At 43.0% G+C, this 24,767-nt stretch overlaps 1 protein-coding gene across 2 annotated transcripts in view; it reads right to left on the minus strand.

Annotated features, from left to right (window-relative positions):
* The window catches only part of LOC139265315 (chloride channel protein 2-like), a 684,518-nt gene that overhangs the window by 548,033 nt on the left and 111,718 nt on the right, over nucleotides 1–24,767 (minus strand). For both annotated transcript variants that reach the window (XM_070882282.1, XM_070882283.1), the window contains exon 2: nucleotides 2,173–2,329. In XM_070882282.1, coding sequence (XP_070738383.1) covers nucleotides 2,173–2,329 — 157 coding nt within the window. The remainder of the gene's footprint in view (nucleotides 1–2,172; nucleotides 2,330–24,767) is intronic.

The raw sequence follows: 24,767 nt of genomic DNA on the forward strand, positions 1-24,767 counted from the left end.
CCGAAGGCCAAATCAAAGGACCATTCTCTGTACTAGCACCATGTGTCCACCGCTTGTGATCTGAGCAAGGCAACAGATACATCAACATTTTTCAACCTTTGTACTAAACTTCCGAAATTGACAAAGTACTTTTTTTACTTTGAACTGTCTCTCTCACCAGTTGAAATCTTGGATTTGAATTTTAAAGCCATTTCCCAGCTTTTCCATACAGTGTCCACAGAAGGTGTATATAAAAACATGGTCAAGAGCCTAGGGCTCCAAAGTCAATGGTCTTGACTGTGTGAACTTTATTAGTCGCCTTAGAGGACTAACATCAGCCTCGTTGTATCTGAAAGCTGCAGCCAAAGTAAAACCCTTTGCAGAACGAGGGTGGTTTCCTCAGCTTGACCACAAAGCAAATCATTGCTTCAGACAGTGAGGCCTGGAGATTCCACTCAATTGGGCTGTTTTTTCGGGGCAGTTTAAAGTGCAAATTACGTTCAAACGCAAATCGTGTTTCCACGATCTTTTACACTAGTTGGGAAAAAAAATCGCGCTAGAAGCTGGCCCCGCCCATAAAACTGGCCACGCCCCAAATTGAATCAATCACCACTGGGTGTTTCCGCTAATTGTGCTCGTAGGTGAGCCTTCAAGGAGGCTCTAAAAAATAAACATTTTTTTTTATAAAAAGGCACATTTTAAAAGCTCTTGAATTTTTAAAAAATTTACATGGAAACTGACTACTGTACACTAATATAACTAGCAAATGGTTCCTTTTTTTTATAAAGTCATTTTCAGTCACTTAAAATCAGGTTACTCACAGTTGGTGGACTAGACACAGGTTAAAATGCTTTTTGGGTGATAAACCCATTTTCAGCGGTATTAATCCAAGTGTAATAAGTTACCACTTAAATATATCAAGGAATATATTTCTTAAAAGCAATTTAAAAAAAAATTACATTCTTAAACATTGCCCAATTGTGCGGTTCATGGCAGATTTTGCATTCGGCAATATGCAACAGCAGCTCGGGAGGTGGGGGGGAGGAACACACACACCTCTCAAAACTAGCGCAATTTGCGCCCGGATTGCTCATTATGCCCAAAGCGGAAACTTTACCCCTCATTCTCTATCTTATCAGCTTCCTGGGCTGTTGTAGAGCAATTTCAGGCATAATTCACCATGAACAAAGTCAGTATATATAGTAATGCACTTGAGGCACAGATTGTGACCCATGGTAGGAAATAGAAATTGTGATTCCAGGGCATCGTAAAAATCAACCTTTTCATAACATACCTGAAGTTTGAATTAACTGTTCTAAAAATAAGTTTAGCTGACAGAGGAAAAAGAATATCTTTTAAAAGTTACTAAAATGCGAGAAGAGTAAATAACGATGCCATAGAATAATGTTTGGTGAGGAATATAGTCACGTTGTGGAGAGGAAACAAATCACTTCCATTCACAGGGATTGTCCCATCCTTCCTGTTTGGGTTTCCTCATTATTCATTTAACTTTCGCATAGGATGGATAAATCACTTTCCTTCCTTTCCCACTTCCCTTTGGTAGAGAAAATGGTCCATGGCCAGATTAAACAACAAATAAATCCCCCCCCCCCAAAATAAAAATCTGTTAATATTGTATCAAAAACATATTTTTTTAAACAATACATCTCTATTTAGGATTAGGACAGGTTTCAATTATCGCAAATAACAGGTGTCGGCTTAGAAATGGGATGAACTTTCCTCCAGTAAACATTTTGTATCATTACCGTAAGCTCAGGTAAGACCAGGAAAAAACACTCACACTGTCTGCCTGTTAAAAACTTTACACATGGGCTTCTTTACCACGGCATAACTGCTGAAAGATTTTTTGCTAGAGCAGGACACACCAATGAGCACCCCTATTAAACATCAAACAATTACTTTTTAACAATGAAACCCTCATATTGTGAAAAACCATCATAAAATGTTGTTGACAGTGACATTTTTAAAATATTCAACACACTTAATGGAACCATTGTCACCCAATCCTCTTGCAATGACATATTAAGGCAAACAGTAGTTTAGTTTAAGAACTTTAATTGTGTTACATCGTTATCCAGCCAAATAGTCTGTACCAAATATTAACATTTGCTGCTGTATTCTAGTTAGTTTGCCACACAGCCACATATATATATACGGTTTAAAGTGACTTACTTCTACATCTAGCGCAACAGCTTCGATCATACTCTATCAACTCAGCACGCCTAACTTGTTCTCTTGAAAATACTCTTACGTGGTCCTTTTCTTGGCGCAAACGAGCTGCTTCTTCTTTGGCAAATACACCCAAGTCTTGGGTATATCTGCCATACATCTAGTAATAAAATGGAAAAACAGAATCAAGTAAATAGCATAAACAAAAAAGAGGCATTGTTAACATTATAATAATGAAGGGCCACATTCCCATCCTAAATTGAAACTTCTGTTTATCTTGATCACCTCTGTTGATTTGACAAGCATTCAACCAAGTCAACTTCCTTCCACAATGGACCCAGCTGCAGAGAGTTTCTCAGAGGGATGCGTGGAATTACTAGCTGGCTGCATTTGCTGTTGACAGATGTAGCTGAGATGCATGATTATAGTTACATTACCACTGCACTTTTGGCACATTTTGTGGACTGAAATTATCACTTTTTGTGACAAAACACCAGTTAGGTACCAGGACAAACCCAGTTTTAATTTTCATTTACTCGATAAAAATGCACACCCTGGCTGTTGCGAATAAACAAGTTAATGGGTGGGAACTACAAATAAAAAAAGGGTTTTTATAGAGGCGGAGAGGGTTCGGCACACAAGAAAAGTATTATGTTGCAATCAATGCCAGACAATGTGTGGGGAGAGGTTGGAGTGGAGAGCACTAGAATATTATCCAGCGATATTCACATTTCGAGGTTGTGTTGGCAAGTGGTAACATCTCTCACCGGAGTCAGAAGGTCATGAGTTCAAGTCCCATTCCAGATACTTGGAACAAATAATTTAAGTTGATAAAGATTATCTGATCATTTATCTCAATGCTGTTCATGGGAACTTGCTGTGTGCAAATTGGCGGCCACAATTCCCTACTTTACAACTATGACTACACTTCAAAACTTATTTGATGCACTTTGGGAAATCCTGAGCACCTGAAAGGCACTAGATAAATGCATGCTCATTCTTCTTTTAGTAATATCTGGCTTGCAAGCAATTTGCTTGACGGTTAAACTCCTATCATCAATCACAAAGTCAAAGTCATTTATCTGAACAGGAATTTGTTTCTTTTTTAAAAAGTTACAGTCATTGCAGTGGGGAAGGGGGACAGAGAAGATATTTTCAATGCTATGATGTCACATGTAAGTGGCTGGATAACATTCCCATGGCATAATAATATGTTTCAGTGTGATCTGCACCATCGTGTTACAGCATTTGACAAACAGAAAAAAGCATGCTCGTTTCTCAAAAATGCATTGTTCATTTAAATTTAACTGACAACACAGAATTAGACAAAATAAAATGCAGAAAATAACTTAATTTGTTTTCAAAACAAACTATATTATAACCTGTGCAGCAGTCACTGCTTGCTGTCGCCGGGTCTCTTCGTGGTGGAGATAGAGGTACTTAAGATGGACTTGACCTTTTGCAGTGTGATGGATTTATCTTGAGGTCCAATATGACTGGACTGAGAGACTATCAAAAAGATAGATGAATGGGAGCTTACTCCTCCACAGCCTCTCCAAGACTGATCCACAAAAACCAGATGTGGCATGCAGCAGGTATGAATAAGAATTTTCAGTTGCCCCACCTGCATGCAGAACCTTCCAATCCTTATTCAAAAATCATACAGCTAAGATTGACTATCCACATCTTTCACACAACGAGCTCAGCGCGTCTGTCAAAATCAATATAGAAGAGGATGGTTAAGTCAACTCATCCTCCTCAAAACTGCAGGATTTTAAAAAATGAATTCAAGGGATATAGGTGTTACTGGCAAGGCCAGCATTTATTGCGCATCCCTAATTGCCCTTGAAAGGCTGGTGGTGAACCACCTTCTTGAACCGCTGCAATCCAAGAGGTGAAGGTATTCCCACAACGCTGTTCGGGTGGGAGTTCCACAATTTTGACTTAGTGACAATGAAGGAACGGCAATATATTTCCAAGTCAGGATGGTGTGAGACTTGGAGGGGAACATGGAAGTGGTGGTGATCTCGTACACCTGCTGCCCTTGTCCTTCTAGGTGGTAGAGATCGCGGGTTTGAGAGGTGCTGACGAAGAAGCCTTGGTGAGTTGCTGCAGTGCACCTTGTAGATGGTACACTGCTGCATGGTGTGCTGGTGGTGGAGGGAGTGAGTGTTTAAGGTGGCAGATGGGGTGCCAATCAAGCGGGCTGCTTCGTCCTGGATTGTGTCAAGCTTCTTGAGTGTTTTTTGGAGCTACACTAATCCAGGCAAGTGAAGCGTATTCCATCACATTCCTGAACTGTGCCTTGTTGAAAGGCTTTGGGGAGTCAGTAGGTGAGACACTCATCGCAGAATACCCAGCCTCTGAGCTGCTTTTGTTGCCACAATATTTATGTGGCAGGTCCAGTTAACTTTCTGGTCAATGCTGACCACTAGGATGTTGATGTTTCCTTATCAGGGAAGTGCGGAAGAAACAGAGAAATGAGGTTAGCACATTAAGTGTTGAATTGTTCATTCGACCACACCCAGACAAAACACTACACAGAATCAAACAGTTGGAACAATTTTCACTCCCTGCACGCATCGAGCTTTTTCAATTTTAGAATCGAGACCCCCCCCCCCCCCAACAAACACGCTCGCACTCAAACACCACACAGTCTCACCCAAACATGGAAAGGTCTCGCAGAGAATCATATGGCACAGAATGAGACATCTACCAGCCTGTCCGACAACACATCTGTGACATAACCAAGACCGTATATTTTCATCTCCGTAACAGCATCAGTCTCCAGCCTTGCCTTAGTTCATCCACTGCTGAAACCCTCATCCATGCCTTTGTTACCTCCAGACTTGACTATTCCAAATCACCCTTGGCCAGCCACCCACGTTCTATCCTTCGTAAATTTGGTCATCCAAAACTCGTCTGCCCAAGTCCCAACACATCAAGTCCATCCATCACCCCCTGTGCGCGCTGACGTACATTGGCTCCTGGTTAAGCAACGCCTCAATTTCAAAATTCTCATTCTTGTTTTCAAATCCCTCCATGGTCTCGCACCGCCCATTATCTCTAATCTCCTCCAGCCCTTCAATTCTCATCCTCCCATTCAAATCCCTCCATGGCCCTCTCCCCTCCATCTCTGTAATCAAAGGCAAGCAGTGCGGAGACTGCATTCAGCACGGCGGCCCTGACCAGCGAGGACCATCAGCGGCAGGTCGGGACCTTCAAAGGCGAGCACCACTTTAAGGAGCAGCGCGTGCTGGTGCAGGAGAGCGACAGCTGTGAAGAGGGTCCCTGGATTGGATGTCACCTTAATCCAGGTCGGTGATTGGAGCGTGGGTAGGCACATCAGGAGCAGCGAGGTCGGGGCGAAGGAACGGCGAGAGATCGTGGAGCGACGTGATAGGGGCCCAGGAGAGGCGAGTGCCCAGGGGCAGCATGGGCCAGCCCACACTGCGATATGTGTACGCACTAGGTCCGTGCAGCAGAGCTGCTCTGCAGTCGTCTTGGTTAATCCTTGCCACTGGACCAAGACCCGCGTGATGGCTGGTGTGCAACGGCCACCACACATTAAAAAAATCTACGCACAGGCATCTTCCACCCTTCAACATGTAGTTCGGGACCTGGAATATTAGGTATTTCATTGCAGGACCTGTGAACTCATCCCTTTTTGGCGTGGAAGCAAGTCATCCTCGATATGAGGGACTGCCTATGATGATGGTGGGGGATTCGGCAATGGTAACCTCATTGAATGTCAAGGGGAGGTGGCCTAACTATCTCTTGTTGGTGATGGTTATTGCCTGGCACTTGTGTGGCTCGAATGTTACTTGCCACTTATAAGCCCAAGCCTGAATGTTGTCCATACGAACATAAGAAATAGGAGCTGGAGTAGGCCATTGGCCCTTCGAGCCTGCTCCGCCATTCAACAAGATCATAGCTGATCTTCTACCTCAACTCCATCATCCCGCACTATCCCAATATTCCTCAATTCCCTTAGTTCCCAAAAGTTTATCGACCTCTGTCTTAAATATACTTAATGAAAGAGCATTCGCAGCTCTCTGGGGCAGAGGGTTCCAAAGATTTACAACCCTGAGTGAAGAGATTTCAGTCCTAAATGGTCGACCCCTTATTCTGAGACTGTACCCAGTGTTCTAGATTCTCCAGCCAGAGGAAATATTTTCTCAGCATTAAGTCTGTCAAGCCCCTTAAGAATTTTATACGTTTCAATTAGATCACCTCTCATTCTTCTAAATTACGTAATATAGTCCCAGTCTACCCAATGTCTCCTCATAGCGCAATCCCCTCATCCCAGGAACCAGTTTACTGAACCCTTTTTGTTCCACTCCCTCCAAGGCAAGCATGTCTTTCCTTAGGTAAGGAGACCAGATCTGTACACTGTATTCCAGGTGTGGCCTCACCAATGCCCTGTATAATTATAATCCAGCTCTTGCTGCATGCGGGCATGGATTGCTTCATTATCTGAGGAATTGAGAAAGAAACTGAGCACTGTGCAATCATCAGCGAACCTCTCTACTTCTGCCCTTATGATGAAGGGAAGGTTATTGATGAAGCAACTGAAAATGGGTGGGACTAGGACACTGCCCTGAAGAAATCTTGCAGCAATGCCCTGGGGCGGAGATGATTGGCCTCCAACAACCACAACAATCTTCCTTTGTGCTAGATACAACTCCAGCCATTGGAGAGCTTGTCCCCCAATTCCCATTGAGTTAAATTTCACGAGGGCTCCTTGATTCCACACTCAGTCAAATGCTGCCTTTGTCAAGGGCAGTCACTCTCACCTCACTTGTGGAATTCAGCTCTTTTGTCCATGTGTGGATCAAGGCTGTAATGAGTTCTGGAGCCGAGTGATCTTGGCGGAACACAAACTGAGCATTGGTGAGCAGGTTATTGGTGAGTAATTGCTGCTTAACAACACTATCGGCGAAACCTTCCATCACTTTGCTGATGATTGAGAGTAGACTGATGGGGCGGTAATTGGCCAGATTGGATTTGTCCTGCTTTTTGTGGAGAGGACATACCTGGGCATTTTTCCATTGTCGGGGTGCCAGTGTTGTAGCTGTACTGGAACAGCTTGGCTAGAGACACAGCTAGTTCTGGCGCACAAGCCTTCAGCATAGCAGCCGGGATGTTGTCGGGGCCCTTAGTCTTTGCTGCGCTCAGCCATTACTGGATATCACTGGAGTGAATCGAATTGGCTGAAGACTGGCTTCTGTGATGGTGGGAACCTCAGGAACAGGCTGAGATCATCCAATCAGCACTTCTGGCTGAAGATGGTTGCAAATGCTCAAGTTTTGTCTTTTGTACTTGCATGCTGGACTCCGCCATAATTGAGGATGGGGATGTTCAAGGCGCCTCCTCCTCCCGTTACTTGTTCAATTTTCCACCACCATTCACAACTGAATGTGGCAGGACTGCAGAACTTTGATCTGATCCATTAGTTGTAGGATTGCTTCGTTCTGCCTATAGCATACTGCTTCTGCTGTTTAGCATGCATGCAGTCCTGTGTTTCAGCTTCCCCAAGCTAATTTTCAGGTACGCATGGTGCTGCTCCTGGCATGCTCCTCTACACTCCTCACTGAACTACGGTTGGTCCTCTGGCTTGATGGTAATGGTAAAGTGAGGGATATGCCAGGCCACAAGGTTACAGATTGTGGTGGTATACTGCTACTGGCCCACAGCAGCTCATGGATACCCAGTTTTGAGCTGCTAGATCTGTTCTGAATCTATCCCATTTAGCATGGTGGTAGTGCCTCACAACACGATGGAGGGTGTCCTCCGTGTGAAGACGGAACTTCATCTCCACAAGGTCTGTGCGGTGGTTGCTGCTACCAATGCTGTCATGGACAGATGGATCTGCGACAGGTAGATTGGTGAGGACGAGGTCAAGTCGGTTTTGCTCGTTTGCTGGTTCTCCCATCACCTGCTGCAGGCTCAGTCTGGTAGCCATGTCCTTCAGGCCTCAGCCAGCTCGGTCAACAGTGGTGCTACCGAGCCAGTCTTGGTAATGGACAATGAAGTCCCCCACCCAGACTACCTTTTGTGCCCTTGCTACCCTCGGTGCTTCTTCCAAGTGGTGTTCAACATGGAGGAGGAATACTGATTCATCAGCTGAGGGCGGGCGGTAGGTGGTAATCAGCATGTTTCCTTGCCCATGTTTTATCTGATGCCATGAGACTTCATGGGGTCTGGAGTAAATGTTGAGGACTCCCAGGGCCAGTCCCTCCTGACTGTATACCACTGTGTTGCCACCTCTAGTGGGTCTGCTCTGTCGGTGGGACAAGACCTAGCCAGGGATAGTGATAGATGATTCTGGGACATTGGCTGAAAAGGTATGATTCTCAGAGTATGACTATGACAGGCTTTTGCTTGACTAGTCTGTGTGACAGCTCTCCCAACTTTGGCACAATTCCCCAGATGTTTGTGAGCTGTGAGCTGGACTTTGTAAGGTTGACTGGGCCAAGTGTGCCTTTGCCATGTTCGAATCCAGTGCTGAGGTCGTTGCCGGGTGGTCTGTCCAGTTTTTAAAATTATTATTGCTTTGCTGGGCCATTTCAGAGGGCGGTTAAGAGTCAACCACACTGCTGCGGGTCTGAAGGCGCATCTACGCCAGACTGGGTTAGGGTGGCAGATTTCCTTCCCTAAAAAGGGTATTAGTGAACTGGATGGTTATTAGGACATTCCAGTAGTTTTCATGGTCAGTATTACTGATACTAGCTTTTTATTCCAGATTTATTTAATTAACTGAAGGTTGGAATCTGGGAATCTGGGTTCCTCTAGCATGAAAAAGGTTTACAGATATGGAGATAGCTACAAAGTTGGAGATAACTACAAAGTCACCAATTTAAAAGAGAATACTTGTCTGTAGGAAAATGAATTATTGGATCAAACCACTTTTCATCAAATGGGATATACCCCACCTATAGAAACAACCCATGTTCCCCCCTAACATTGAATCAAGACATTCAGTGTCAGCTGTGACGCAGTGGGTGGCACTCACACCTCGGACTCAGAAGTTTGAGGGTTCAAGCCCCACTCGAGACTGGAGCACAAAATCTAGGCTGACATGCCAGTGCAGTATTGAGGGAGTGCTGCACTGTCGGAGATGCCGCCTTTCAGATGAGACGTTAAACCGAGGCCTGTCTGCCCTCTCACGTGAATGTAAAAGATTCCAAAGCATTATTTCGAAGAAAGGCAGGGGCGTTATCCTCCGTGCCCTGGCCAATATTTATCCCTCGATTTCCTATATTACAACAGTGACTACACTTCAAAAGCTATAATGCATTTTGGGCCATCCGGAGGTTGTGAAAGACGCTATATACAGCAAGTCTTTATTCCTGATTATTCCATAGGAGCCAGATACATGCCCTATCAATGTGGCAATCCATGTCTCACAAGATCACATGACTGTGACCAAAACAAGATGAGACTTACCCACACTGGGAAACAATGAGTATCTTACAAAGGGCCAATCATGAATTAGAGACAGTTGTTGAAAATGCCTGTTCATTCTCTATCCATGGATGTGCACATCAGGTAGGGGTCTAATCCTCAAATGAGTTTCGTTGCAAAGCACAAAAATAATACAGACAAACATAATCATTTGGGCATTGCAGCTGCTGATCTGTAGACATCAGCATCCATGAATTGGAATTACCATCAATATGTTTTAATGAATAAGATTAATTTTAGCTCCCTTCCCCTTTAAGTTCCAGAATTTAAGTTCTAGAAAGATATTTGATCAGGTTTGAAACTACTGTTCACTTTTCTGGCTGCTCGGGTTATCTGATGATGCAGTTATATGATTAGTCTCAGCGGGATACCAATACCTTTTTTGAAGCAGCAACAACAACTTGTATTTTTATAATGCCTTTAACGTAGTAAAACATCCCAAGGCGCTTCACAGGAGTGTTATAAGACAAAACAAATAAATTTGACACCGAGCCACATAAGAAAATTATGTCAGAGAGGTAGGTTTTAAGGAGCATCTTAAAAGGAGGAGAGAGAGGTAGAGAGTGGCGAGGTTTAGGGAGGGAGTTCCAGAGCTTAGGGTCCAGGCAGCTGAAGGCACGGCCACCAATGACTGAGCAGTTATACTCAGGGATGCTCAAGAGGGAAGAATTAGAGGAACGCAGATATCTCTGGGGGTTGTGGGGCTGGAGGAGATTAGAGAGATAGGGAGGGGCAAGGACATGGAGGGATTTGTTGAATGGACAGCATTCCTATGTACAATGCTCGAGGAGGGCCAATGGTCACCTATTCAGGAGTCCTGTGTACACATGGCCAATTGCAGATATCGCACATTAACACATCCATGCATGTTAAAATGATGCATTATAATCAGAGTGTAGTGCTTGTGCTGTAAAGTCATGTATTCCAGGTGATGCTGCTACAAGGACTATTTGTCAGATTGCTAAGAAATCAGCAGTGATAAACTGCTCTTCAATTGTAGTTTGGTACAGAAGGTAGGATGGCGCATATACATTTAAAACAGTAAGTTCTAATGATAGCTTTAGGATATGCACCTGCAATGGTCATTGCATTACAGAAGAACTCATCCACTTTCGGTGTGGAAGCAAGTCATCCTCGTTTCGAGGGACTGCCTCTGATGATGACAGAAGATGGATTTGCCAATAAAGTAACCTGGGTTATTAACTGCAACTCTATTACAATTGAATTTAGCTACCTCATCAGTATGTCCAATGAGATTATAATAATACTAACTTTTATTTATATAGCACCTTTAACGTAGTAAAACTTCCCAAGGCGCTTCACAACAGTGTTACAGACAAACAGATAAATTTGACACTGAGCCACAGAAGAAATTAAGGCAGATGATCAAGAGCTTGTTTAAAGAGGTAGGTTTTAACGAGCGTCTTAAAGGAGGAAAGAAAGGTAGAGAGGCGGAGAGGTTCAGGGAGGGAGTTCCAGAGCTTAGGGCCCAGGCAGCTGAAGGCACGTACACCGATGGTTGAGCAGTTATAATGAAGGATGTTCAAGAGGCCAGAATTTGAGGAGCGCAGACATCTTATCTTGTGGGATTGTGAGGCTGAAAAAGATTACAGGGATAGGGAGGGGTATGTCCATGGAGTAAACAAGGATGAATATTTTGAAAACCGAGGCGTTGTTTAACTGGGAGCCAATGTAGATCAGAAAGCACAAGGGTGATGGGTAATCTTGACTTGATGCAGGTTAGTACAGGGGCTGCTGAGTTTTAAATGACCTCAAGTTTATGTAGTGTAGAATGTTGGAGGCCAGCCAAGAGTGAGTTAGAAGAGTCAAGTCTAGAGGTAACAAAGGCATGAATGAGGGTTTCAGCAGCAGATGAGCTGAGGCAGAAGCTGAGGCAGGCAATGTTACGGAGGTGGAAAAAGGTGGTTTTAGTTATGCCACGGATATGTGGCTGGAAAATCATTTCAGGGTCAAATATGACATCTAGGTTGCGAACAGTCTTGTTCTCCCTCAGATTGATGCCATGGAGATGAATGGCGTCAGTGGCTAGGGAACGCAGTTTGTAGCGGGGACCAAAGATAATGGGTTTGGTCTTCCCATATTTAATTGGAGAAAATTTCTGCTCATCCAGTACTGGATGTCGGACAAGCAATCTGACAATTTAGATACCAAGCAGGGGTCGACAGAAGCGAATGGGAGGTAGAGCTGGGTGTCAGTGTACATGTGGAAACTGACTCCGTGTTTTCGGATGATATCGCCAAGGGGCAGCATATAGAGGAGAAATAAGAGGGGACCAAGGACAGATCCTTGGGGGGACACCAGAGGTAACGATGCAAGAGTGGGAAGAGAAGCCATTGCTGGAGATTTTCTGGCTATGATTAGACAGATAAAAATGGAACCAGGCGAGTGCAGTCCCACCCAGCTGGACATTGGTGGAGAGGAGTTGGAGGAGGATGGAGAGGTCAACTGTGTCAAAGGTTGCAGACAGGTCCAGAAGGACGAGGAGGGATAGTTTACCTTTGTCACAGTTACAATGGATGTCATTTGTGACTTTGAGGAGAGCTGTTTCGGTTCTGTGGCAGAGGCGAAAGCCAGATTGAAGGGATTCAAACGTTGAATTCATGGAAAGATGGTCACAGATTTGGGAAGCAACATCACGTTCAAATACTTTGGACAGGAAAGGGAGGTTGGAGATGGGGCAACAGCTAGCAAGCAAAGTGGGGTCAAGAGTTGTTTTTTTGAGAGGGGTGATGGCAGCAGATTTGAAGGAGAGGGGAACAATACCTGAGGACAGAGAACCGTTAACAATGTCGGCTAACATGGGAGCCAGAAAAGGAAGTTGGGTGGTCAGGAAATTAGTGGGAATAGGTTCAAGAGAGCAGGAAGTAGGTCTAATGGACAAGATGAGTTTGGAGAGATTAAGAGGGGAGATCAAAGAGAAACTAGAGAAAGATAGGAGTTTAGGGCTAGGGCAGGTGGGAGCGTCAGATGAGGTTTGGCCCTGTGGGCTAGGTGAAGGACGGGAACTGGCAGAGGCAGCTGATCGGACGGTCTCAATCTTTGATACAAAGAAGTCTATGAGCTCCTCACATTTGTTGTTGGAGGTGAGTGTGGTGGAGACAGGGGAGAGGGCCTTAAGGAGAGAGTTAGCAGTGGAGAATAGTAGCCTGGGGTTATTTTTGCAATCCAGAATGATTCTGGAATAGTGAGCAGTTTTTGTAGACAAAAATATTAAAATAAAATTAAGAAAATTATTGAACTTTAAAATCAGCAACACCAATAATACGGTACAGTCTAGGAAAACAGTCTGCAAACATTCCAATAACACTCAAGAAGCTTGACACCATTCAGGACAAAGCAGCCCATTTCATTGGCACCCCATCCACCACCTTAAACATTTACTCCCTGTACGACCAGCGTACCGTGGTTGCAGTGTATACCATCTACAAGATGCACTGCAGCAACTCGCCAAGGCTTCTTCGACAGCTCCTCTCAAACCCACGACCTCTACCACTAAGAAGGACAAAGGCAGCAGGCGCATGGGAGCACCATCACCTGCAAGTTCCCCTCCAAGTTACACACCATCCTGATGTGGAAATAAATCGCCATTCCTTTGTTGCTGGGTCAAAATCCGAGAACTCTCTCCCTAACAGCACTGTGAGAGTACTTTCACCACTGACTGCAGCGGTTCAAGAAGGTGGCTCACCACCACCTTCTCAAGGGCAATTAGGGATGGGCAATAAATGCCAGCGATGCTCACAACCCAGGAACGAATTTTTTAAAAAGTATTCTTATAAGGAAACACATGCTCCTCAAATGAACAAGGAATTAATAAGAACGAGCAAAAACAGCCATCTAGTTATCAAGCTACATTCACTGAATGATGGTTGGGACAGATACAACTGGTCACCACAGACAGGTGGCCTTCAACACATCTTTTTCAGTACACTGATGGCTTTCGTCTAGATTATATAACCCCAAGTCAAGAATACTCTTTCTTTGAAAATTATACAAATCAGAACATTGCAAAAAGGCCGCTTCACAATTCATGAAGCAAAAAGAAGCAATCGATTAATCCAGTTATTCACTTTACAACATGGACACTGGTAAGACAGTAAGACATTGTACGATGCACTAGCATAGGTGGAGTACCCTCCCTGCTGTTAAACACCAGGTAAAGTATACAAACAAATCTGCAACAGATTCAAGTGGAACATTACAAGCACATTCATCAGACAGAAGAGGTTTTGCTAATTGCAAAGAGCGTGTGAAAATTATATATTGTTTCAAATCCCAACAGGAGATAAATTTGGCTCCATTGTATTTCAAACTTTTTGCCACCAAACATATTCTATATTTTGGGCTTGAAACATTAAGAATATTCCCCGTACGTACAGCATTGGAAAATTAAAATGACATGGTCACCATGTATGGTTCACAATGCCTGCATTCTGGCAACAGCTCAAATGGGTCGCCCCTCGCTTTCCCGGATTAAGACTCCATTGGAAATCTTTTAACATACAGCTAATCTTTTCTTTGGTCATTACTTACCGTGCTTACGCCCACTGCCGGCAGTGGCTCGATGACAACTACATCCCAAAAAACCATCTGTCCTCAAAAAATCAATGCGCATTTCTTAATGCATGTTACAAAGTCACTGCACGGAACCAACAGACAAGGCAAACTATGTAAATGCAGAGGGGAGAAAAGCACCATAGTTGATGGAATACATTTACAACAGTGAGGACATCATTAGGGATTTCCAACCATGAACAGTTTGAATTACTATTATGTTCAAATGATTAACAAGTCAAACCTAGACGACAACATATTTGGTTACTTCCTGTAGATAGTGCATGAGCAATGATAATCACTAATCTCATTTCCTAGTGCACGTTTATAATTCAGAATGAAATACAGCCTTTTGTGTGGAGCAATTTATTTTGGCCCGAGAACAATGAATGTACATTGGGTCCCCAGGGCAATATATTTATCTGAAATTTAAACCTCTGGTTTGAAAAGCTTTGGCTTAAATAATAAAAGACTCCAGAGATCAGAAAAAAGGTCCACCCACAATTAACCTACTGCCCTGCATTATACAACCACGAGCAAAAATAAAACAATTATTACTACTTAGCATGGCATATTTTTTCTAAAGCTTGCTTAAAAGTACATCATCGATGAAGAGGCAGACATTTTTCCTGTTCCTGTAGATGCATTTAATTTTTTCTCCATTAACTTATGGTCCAGGGTTCTAAAAGACTTGCATTTATATAGCGCCTTTCACGATCATCCGATGTCCCAAAGTGCTTTACAGCCAATGAAATACTTTTGAAGTGTAGTCACTGTTATAATGTGGGAAACGCAGCAGCCAATTTGCGCACAGCAAGATCCCACAAATAGCAACGTGATAATGACCAGATAATCTGTTTTAGTGATGCTGATTGAGGGATAAACATTGGCTAGGACACCGGGGATAACTCCCCTGCTCTTCAAAATAGTGCCATGGGAACTTTTACATCCACCTATCCTCCGACAGTGCAGCACTCCCTCAGTACTGCACTGGCGTGTCATCCAAGATTTTTGTGCTCAAGTCTTTGGCGTGGGACTTGAACTCACAACCTTCTGACTCAGTAGCGAGAGTGCTACCAACTGAGACATGGCCAACACTAGAACTAAAAGCTCTGCATTAGATTCTGATACATGTACTTACTGTTAGCATAGATGTGCATTTAAACTTGAATTGCTTTAAGGTTAATGAGAAGGTATTGAAAGCTTCCACGATTGTCCCGGATTCACTTTTAATTTGTACATGGATTAAAAGCTAGAAACTGACTGATGTGAATAGGAAAGCACGGTATCAATGCGATACAGGAAAGATTAACCCAGGTACTTCCACCTCCACACACATCCACCACCTCACACCTACCCACAGATGCACGCACACACACAAGGAATGAATGTTGGGAACATCCAAGACAAAAACAAAAAGTGTCAAGAGTCAGACTTCCTTAGTGGTACTTTCCCAGCACCAAACAAGTCCACAATTAATCCTCGTCTAAATCCTGAACCCCACTAAAAAATGGGGTCATATTTTGGCGATGCCAAACTCACAACTTCAAGGGCACTGTTGGATAAAAATTCCATACTACTGTGTCAATGATGCATGTACAGGTCAGGAGCTGAGGAGCAGAAAATTGGGGACTGTAGTCGTGCGGCAGATATATGCTATGGACACACTGCCCAGGGTTTTCTGGCTGGGCAGTGTTAAAGGAGCAGGTGGCTTGTGCTGCTCCAGGGCACGAGCCTCATTAAACCTTCAAAAACTATTTAAATGAAGGGATGGCTTCCCTGCCACACAGTTTCCAGTGGGTTGTTCCACCAGCATTAAGTTGGCAAGTACTTCTGTATAAACAGGAGCATGGTGCCACTCAGCAAGCGCAAGGTCATTGGAACTGACTTCCTGTTGCTCTTAAAGCTGCATCTCCCTAGGTTTGGTGAATACCTTGCTTATGTATTTTTAGCTTTTTTGGTTTTACTTCAATTAACTTATTTAGAAGCAGTTTTTAAATTACATTTCAGTTTAATACAATCTTTTCTTTTCCTCCTTTCCTACCAATCAGAGGAGTCTCACAGTGATTTGCATCAGCCCTTGCTGGTAGGATGGGCTTCCTAGAAACTGAAGAACAAGGAGGATTTCTGGTCGGTTCATCAGAGAGCGTTCTCCTTGCACTTGAGGTGAATAGCACAGATACCCCATTACCCAGATAGGCTGGTTCAAAGATCCTGCTAAAGCTGCTTAGACATGTCAGAGGAGACTTGACAAGGGCAAGCCTGGAGCAGTTGGAGGGAGATTTAAACATCAGCATCTCCCTGATAACGGAGGCAGCGCGAGCCTGGAGCAGCTGGAGGGAGATATAAACATAAGCGTCTCCCTGATAACGGAGGCAGCTCGAGCCTGGAGCTATTACAGGTCCTATCAAGAGGACAAATGAGAAATAAAAAGTAATAAAATGATGACAACACAAGGATGGAGGACAGTGATTGGTTCTTCCATGTGGGTTCTTCCATATTCATTGAATCACTGGACAGGGAATGATTCTTAAAAGAAAGCTAATAACAGATTTAATTTGATTCAATTGCTGATTTTCTAATTTTAAACTTAATTTATAATTATGGTATATATTATTTAATTTTGTTTAATTATAATTAATCTTTATTATATTGATTTTACTATTGTATACTCCTTATTATATTATTTACAATGTAATTTGAATTTCTTTTTTTAGTTTTTTCCACCTGTGTCTATCTGCGTGCGCATTTTGACTGCCGCTTTGGACCCGAGCCTTTAACTTATTTTTACACTTCCTTCTCACGCTTTTTCTCTCTTTCCCTCAAAGGTCAATATCTAATGTGTTATTTACAATATACATTAATGATTTAGATGAAGGAATTGAGTGTAATATCTCCAAGTTTGCAGATGACACTAAGCTGGGTGGCTGTGAGGAGGATGCTAAGAGGCTGCAGGGTGACTTGGACAGGTTAGGTGAGTGGGCAAATGCATGGCAGATGCAGTATAATGTGGATAAATGTGAGGTTATCCACCTTGGGGACAAAAACACAAAGGCAGAATATTATCTGAATGGCGGCAGATTAGGAAAAGGGCAAATGCAACGAGACCTGGGTGTCATGGTACATCAGTCATTGAAAGTTGGCCTGTAGGTACAGCAGGCGGTGAAGGCGGCAAATGGTATGTTGGCCTTCATAGCTAGGGGATTTGAGCATAGGAGCAGGGAGGTCTTACTGCAGTTGTACAAGGCCTTGGTGAGGCCTCATCTGGAATATTGTGTTCAGTTTTGGTCTCCTAATCTGAGGAAGGACGTTCTTGCTATTGAGGAAGTGCTGCAAAGGTTCACCAGACTGATGCCCGGGATGGCAGGACTGACATATGAGGAGAGACTGGATTAACTGGGCCTGTATTCACTGGAGTTTAGAAGGATGAGAGGGGATCTCATAGAAACATATAAGATACTGATGGGACTGGACAGGTTAGATGCAGGAAGAATGTTCCCGATGTTTGGGAAGTCCAGAACCAGGGGTCACAGTCTAAGGATAAGGGGTAAGCCATTTAGGACTGAGATGAGGAGAAACTTCTTCACTCAGACAGTTGTTAACCTGTGGAATTCCTTACCGCAGAGAGTTGTTGATGCCAGTTCGTTGGATATATTCAAGAGGGAGTTAGATATGGCCCTTAGGGCTAAAGGGATCAAGGGGTATGGAGAGAAAGCAGGAAAGGGGTACTGAGGTGAATGATCAGCCATGATCTTATTGAATGGTGGTGCAGGCTTGAAGGGCCAAATGGCCTACTCCTGCGCCTATTTTCTGTGCTTCTATGTTTCTATGTAAAATTGTTATGAAGCGTCTTGGGACATTTTATTACGTTAAAGGCGCTATATAAATAAAAGTTATTATTATTAAGGGAGTCCTTTCTCAGATTGGGACTGCGCCCTTGAGATGCCATCTTGTTGTATCACCAGAAAAGGAGACCACGTTCAACATTGACAGGAATGTGCAGAGTGTTTACAAAGGAGAACGATATTGGGGAGGAGGGAAATGCTGAATTGGTTAAAAGCGAGATATTATAATAAATAAAAGAGAAGTGTTGGAGAAGATATTTAAGCTAAAGGGAAACAAAGTTCTGGGAACTGATGGGATACATCCATGGACCCAAAGAAAAATAGGAGTAAAAAAATCAGCGTAGACTTTAGAAATTATATTTCAGACTTCTATTTAGAGTGGAGTGGCCAATGTAACACCCATTTTCAAAAAGGGAAACAGAGCTAACCCGGATAATTACAGACCAGTTTAACACGAATGGCTTTACAGGGCTTTGGTGTGACCACACCTGGAGTACTATGCACAGTCCTTATCTGAGAAAGGACAAGCATGCCTTAGAGGCGGTGCAATGAAGGTTCACTAGATTGATCCCTAAGATGAGAGGGTTACATAAGAACGTAAGAACTAGGATCAGGAGTAGGCCATATGGCCCCTCGAGCAGGAATGTGGAGTTGAGGTCAAAGATCAGCCATGATCTTATTGAATGGCAGAGCAGGCTCAAATGGCCATACATCCTACTCCTGCTCCTAATTTTTCTGTACTTAAAATCAAGATGTAATCGTAAATCTACATAAAACCTTAGTAAAACCACAGTTGGAGTATTGTGTGCAGTTCTGGTCTCCACGCTACAGGAAATGAGAGAGAGGGTACTGTACAGATTTACTAGGATACTGCCTGGTGTGAAGAAATATAAATACAAAGCAATAATTCAAAAATTAGGGATGTTTTCATTACTGCTGAGGGGATTAGAGGGTGATTTGGTAGAGTGGGATAGGGAAGATAAAAACAGACTGTTCCCAGTGTTTGAGAACAAGACGACATGATTATAAGATTAAATGGAAGAGATTTAGGACAGAGAGCAGGAGAAACATTTTTTTACACAGAGGCTGTGGCATGCACGACTGGAGTTAATGATTAAAGCACAGACCATGTCAACATTTAAGAAAAGTTTAGATATGTGTTGAAGGAAAGGGAGATAATGGGAACTGGGAACAGGGTGGGCACGTGGGATTAGGACTACTGCCTGTGTGGAGAGTAAACATCAACATGGACTGCTTGGGTTGTTTATTTGTTGCACTATGTAATTCTATGTAACCAGCACACCAACTTGGATGTTAATAAGTGATTATGCATCACATAACTAGGTTGCTTCACCGCAAAGTGAAATTTTATGGTCATTAGTTTTTCAGTTGTGCATTGCATTGTGAAAGTTCTCCTGAGGTACAAGTATTCATGAGATTCAAAGTATGAGTTGTACAGTTGGGCTTGGCAGGAATGTGGAGTACATGTGAAATAGGCAACAAGTATGCTTTCATTCTTTTTTTGGTGAATTTGTGCTCATTTCTTCACTCAGGGGGTTGTGAATCTTTGGAATTCTCTACCCCAGAGGGCTGTGAATGCTGAGTCATTGAGTATATTCAAGGCTGAGATAGATGGATGTTTGGACTCTAGGAGGATCAAGGGCTACGGCGATCGGGTGGGAAAGTAGAGTTGAGGTCAAAGAACAGCCATGATCTTATTGAATGGCAGAGTAGGCTCGAAGGGCCGTGTGGCCTACTCCTGCTCCTAATTCTTATGAGGGCCGACATCACTGGAGAATGCAACATGATTCCATTTTGTTCATCCCCATCAACCAGGTCAAAAGTCATAAAATTACTAGCCTTAACACATCAGTGTAGTTACGGGTAGTGCTGTCTTTTTAGATTAAACATTAACACTGAACATAAAAGTTCCCATGGCACTATTCAAAGTTCTCCCAAAGTCCTCACCAACACCAACAGATCAGCTGCTCATTTATCTCAATGTTGTTTGTCGTACTTGGCTGTGCACAAATTGGCGGCGGCATTTGCCTAAATAACAACGGTGACTACATTTTTAAAGTAATTAATTAGCTGTTTAGTGCTTTCAGCGGTCCTGAGGATATGAAAGGTGCTGTATAAATGCAAGTTCATTCTTTAGAAGCAGGATAAAGCATCCACTATATTGCTTTAATTTCATCTGCCATCATGTTTGACTTTCCCCATGCCAACTAATCTCAGCCTGTCAACTTATTGCCAAATCATGGCCAATTGTATGCTGTGATCTCACTCCTGATAGAAGTTAAACAGAGACAAAAAGCAAGATCAGAGGTGAGTAAAATGTATTCAAACCTGTTCCACTACCCAGTAGCTTAAAACAAAACTCACATTATTGATTCAATCCACAATGTATTACTACAGGACACACATAGATCTTAGAACAAAACTTACTCCAACAGAAGTGCAGTTATGGGACTTCTTTTACAGCCAGTAAGTTCTGCTGGAATTGCAGATATTTTTAGAAAGGTTCAACAATTATTTTTCAAAAAGAGTATGATATAACTATCTAGTTGCACTGCAGTAATACAATCCATCATTGTAATCAATTGTTCCATTACAAGATAAGTTAATTAAAATGTAGAGGACTTTGTTTTAAGGTTAGAACTTTAATCAAATAAATAACTTGTCAAATAAAATCTGGAATCAGAAAAGTTAAAGGGCAGTTCTGCGGTTTAACCATTTCCATGCCAGTACTACTCTGGTGATGGCTCTGAAGCAAGTTAGCATTACACAGATCAAAAATATCAGAGAATAAAGGAATGAAACAATCTCAGCATACCTCTTCAGAAGAACCACAACAAAAGCACAAGATTTAGTTGATAACATTAACTAGAAGCTGGACTTTGGTTATCTTGCCATCAGTTGAAAAATATTGACCATTAAAACCAAATGTCCAGCCATTATTATTAATTAAAGACAACAATAACATGCATTAATATAGTGCCTTTGCAATAGCAAAGCATCCCATGGCACATCACAATTAGAGGTCAAACCTGAACAGAGAGTGGGATGGGGGTGTAGTTTAGCTGAAGTAGCCAAAGGCACCATTAAAGTGTTAATTTTTCAGGAGGAACTTAAGGATAGGGGCAGTTACAGCAAGTGAAAGAGATAGAGTGCCAGAGTGTGATGCAAGTTAGCTGAGCATTCTGCCACTGATGGTAGAGCGGAGGGCAAGAGAGGGAATACACAGTTAGCCACAGCTGGAACAATGGAAGGTGTGGGCAAGACCTTCCATTGCAAAGACAGGAGGAAATGAAGCCACGGAAGGATTTCAAGACAAACATGGGATTTTGAAATCAACATATTGGGGAACAGGGAGCCAATGAAGGTCAGCAAGGATTAGTGCCCTAGGTCAGTGACATTTTGTGTACAGGAGTCAAGACCAAGTGCAGTCTTTAAGTGTAGCAGGGCTAATTGGGTGTGCAGGATATAATTCAGTAAACATTTTAAAATCATAGGCCTATAAAATCTGTGGAGGCGCATACAGGCATAAGTGCTAAGATGCACCCACTTGGGATCTTTGCTGCTGGCCCCATAGGAGCAGGAGTAGGCCATTTAGCCCCTCGAACCTGTTCCATCATTCAACGAGATCATGGCTGATTTTGCGACCTAACTCCATATACCCGCCTTTGCCCCATAGGCTCTCAATACCATTGAATTTGAAATTTCTACCGCCCTTTGCATGTAGAAGTGTTTCCTAACTTCACTCCTGAAAGGCCTGGCTCTAATTTTTAGGCGACGTCCCATAGTCCTAGACTCCCTAAGCAGCAGACATAGGGTAGAGAGAAACTATCAGTTCCCCTTAATATCTTGAAAAATTTGATCAAATCATGCCTTAATCTTCTAAATTGTAGGGAATACAACTCTGGTTTGTGTAATCTCTCCTTATAATTTAACCTTTGAAGTTTTGGTATCATTCTAGTAAATCTATGCTATACTCTCTCCAAGGCCAATTTTCTAAAATTCATTCATGGGATGTGGGGGTCACTGGCAAGGCTAGAATCTATTGCCCATCTCAAATTGCACTTGAGAAGGTGGTGATAAGCCGCCTTCTTGAACCGCTGCAGTCCGTGAGATGAAGGTACAGTGCTGTTGGGGAGGAGGGTGTTCCAGGATTTTGACACAGTGACGATATATTTCCAAGTCAGGCTGCTGTGTGAGTTGGAGGGGAACTTGCAGGTGGTGGTGTTCTGCTGCCCTTGTCCTTCTGGGTGGTAGAGGTCGTGGGTTTGGTAGATGGTACACACTGCAGCCACGGTGTGCCGGTACCGGGTGGATGGTGTGCCGATCAAGCGGGCCGCTTTGTCCTGGATAGTATCGAGCTTCTTGCGTGTTGTTGGAGCCTCAATCGTGGAGAGTATTCCATCACGCTCCTGACTTGTGCCTTGTAGATGGTGGAATGGCACCATTAGGGAGTCAGGAGGAGAGTCCTTCATTATAGTATATCCAGCCTCTGACTTGCTCTTGTAGACACAGTATTTATATGGCTGGTCTAGTTAGGTTTCTGGTCATGATGACCCCCAGGATATTCATGGAGGGGAATTCGGCAATAGTAATTGTTATATATGTGTACTTGTATTTACTCTGTACAGCCGCCAGAGGGCTCATCCCCTGGAGTCCTAAGGGATGCCATAATCCCTTGGGAGCACAGGTATTTAAGGAGGCTTCACAGGTTGGAGAGGCACTCTGGAGACCTGCAATAAAAGACTACGGTCACACTTTACTTTAAACTCACAGTGTTCAGTCTGACTCTTTCTCCATACACAACAGTAATCCCGTTCAATGTTAAGGGGAGAGAACTAGAGTCTCTCTTGTTGGAGATGGTCATTACCTAGCAATTGTGTGCCACAAATGTTGGTTGTCACTCATCAGCCTAAGCTCGAATGATGTCCAGGTCTTGCTGCATGCGGGCAGGGATTGCTTCATTATCTGAGCAGTTGTAAATGGAACTGAACACTGCAATCATCAGCGAACAACCCCACTTCTGACTTTATGATGTTGGAGGGGGTGGCCGAAGGTCATTGATGCAGCAGCTGAAGATGGTTGGTCCTAGGACACTGCCCTAAGGAACTGCTGAGTTGATTGGCCTCCAACAACCACAACCATCATCCTTTTGTGCTCGGTATGACTCCGCCAGGGAGAGTTTTCCCCCCCGATTTCCATTGGTTTCAATTTTACTCGGACTCCTAGATACTCGGTGAAACGCTGCCTTGATGTCAAGGACAGTTACACTCATCTCACTTCCTTCCTAAGCTGTGGTGCCCAGAACTGAACACTGTACTCCAGGTGCATTTTAACCAAGAGCTGAAGCATAACTTCTACCCTTTGTATTCTAGTCCTCCAGATATAAAGGCTAGCATTCTATTAGCCTTTTGATTATTTTCTGTACCAGTTCTTGACATTTCAATGGTTTATGTACAGGGACCCCCAAATCTCTGGAGATCTGCTGTTTCTAGCTTTTCACTATTTAGAAAATATTTTGATCTATCCTTTTTTGTTCCAAGGTGGATGACCTCACACATGCCTACATTGAAATCCATTTGCCACAGTTTTGCCCATTCCCTTAATCTATTAATAGCTCTTTGTAAATGTTATGCTTCCATCTACACAGCTTACAATACAGTATCTTTATGTCATCAGCAAACTTTGATACGTGGCTCTCTATCCCATCGTTAATAGTGTGAATTGTTGAGACTCCAACATATATCCCTGTGGGACACCACTAGGCACATCTTGCCAATTAGAGTACCGGCCCATTGTCCATACTCACCGTCTCCTGCCACTCAGCCAATTTTCTAACCAGGGCAATAATTTGCCCTCAATTCTATGAGCTTCAATTTTCGCCAAGTCTCTTACAGGCTGTATTAGGATTTTATAGAATGCCAACTGGAAGTCCATATAAATAACATCCATAGACATTCCCCTGCCCACTACTTTAGTCACCTCTTCAGAAAATGCAATCAGGTTCATCAGACATGACCTACCCTTTACAAATCCATGTTGGCTCACTCTGATCAGCTGAAAATGTTCAAGATGTTCAGTCACCCTATCCTTAATTATCGAATCTAGTAATTTCCCGACAACAGAGGTTAGGCCTAACTGGTCTACAATTCCCTGGTTTTCCTCTCTCACCTGTTTTAAAATAGCAGAGTGACATGTGCAATTTTCCAATCTAAAATGGAGCAATTTCTGAATCGAGAGAACTAAAACCCTGGGATGAAACCATCTGGTCCTTGGGATTTGTCACTCTTTAATGCTACTATTTTCTTCATTACTGTTAATTAGCTTAAATTAATTATGGCGAGTTCCTGTCCCCGATTCAAAATTACTTTCCTTCCTCTACTGTAAATACTGACACAAAGTAATTTTTTAACATGTCTGCCATTTTCTTACTTTTTTTTTAACAATATTACCATAATCAGTTTTCAAAGGACCTGCAATGCTCTTGTCTACGCTCTTTTTCCTAGTGTAAAAAATTGTATTGATTTTGATATCCCTTGCAAGTTTCTTTTCATACTCCCTTTTTGTAGCTCTTACTGTTTTGTCACCCTTTGCTGTTCTTTGCATCTTTCCCATTCGCCAGGATCTGTGCTAGATTTGTATTTTTGTATGCTTTTTCTTTTAGTTTTACGTTGCCCCTTAACTCTGCCATCCATG

This window comes from Pristiophorus japonicus, chromosome 6 (assembly GCF_044704955.1).
Source record: "Pristiophorus japonicus isolate sPriJap1 chromosome 6, sPriJap1.hap1, whole genome shotgun sequence".
Lineage (NCBI taxonomy): Eukaryota > Metazoa > Chordata > Chondrichthyes > Pristiophoridae > Pristiophorus > Pristiophorus japonicus.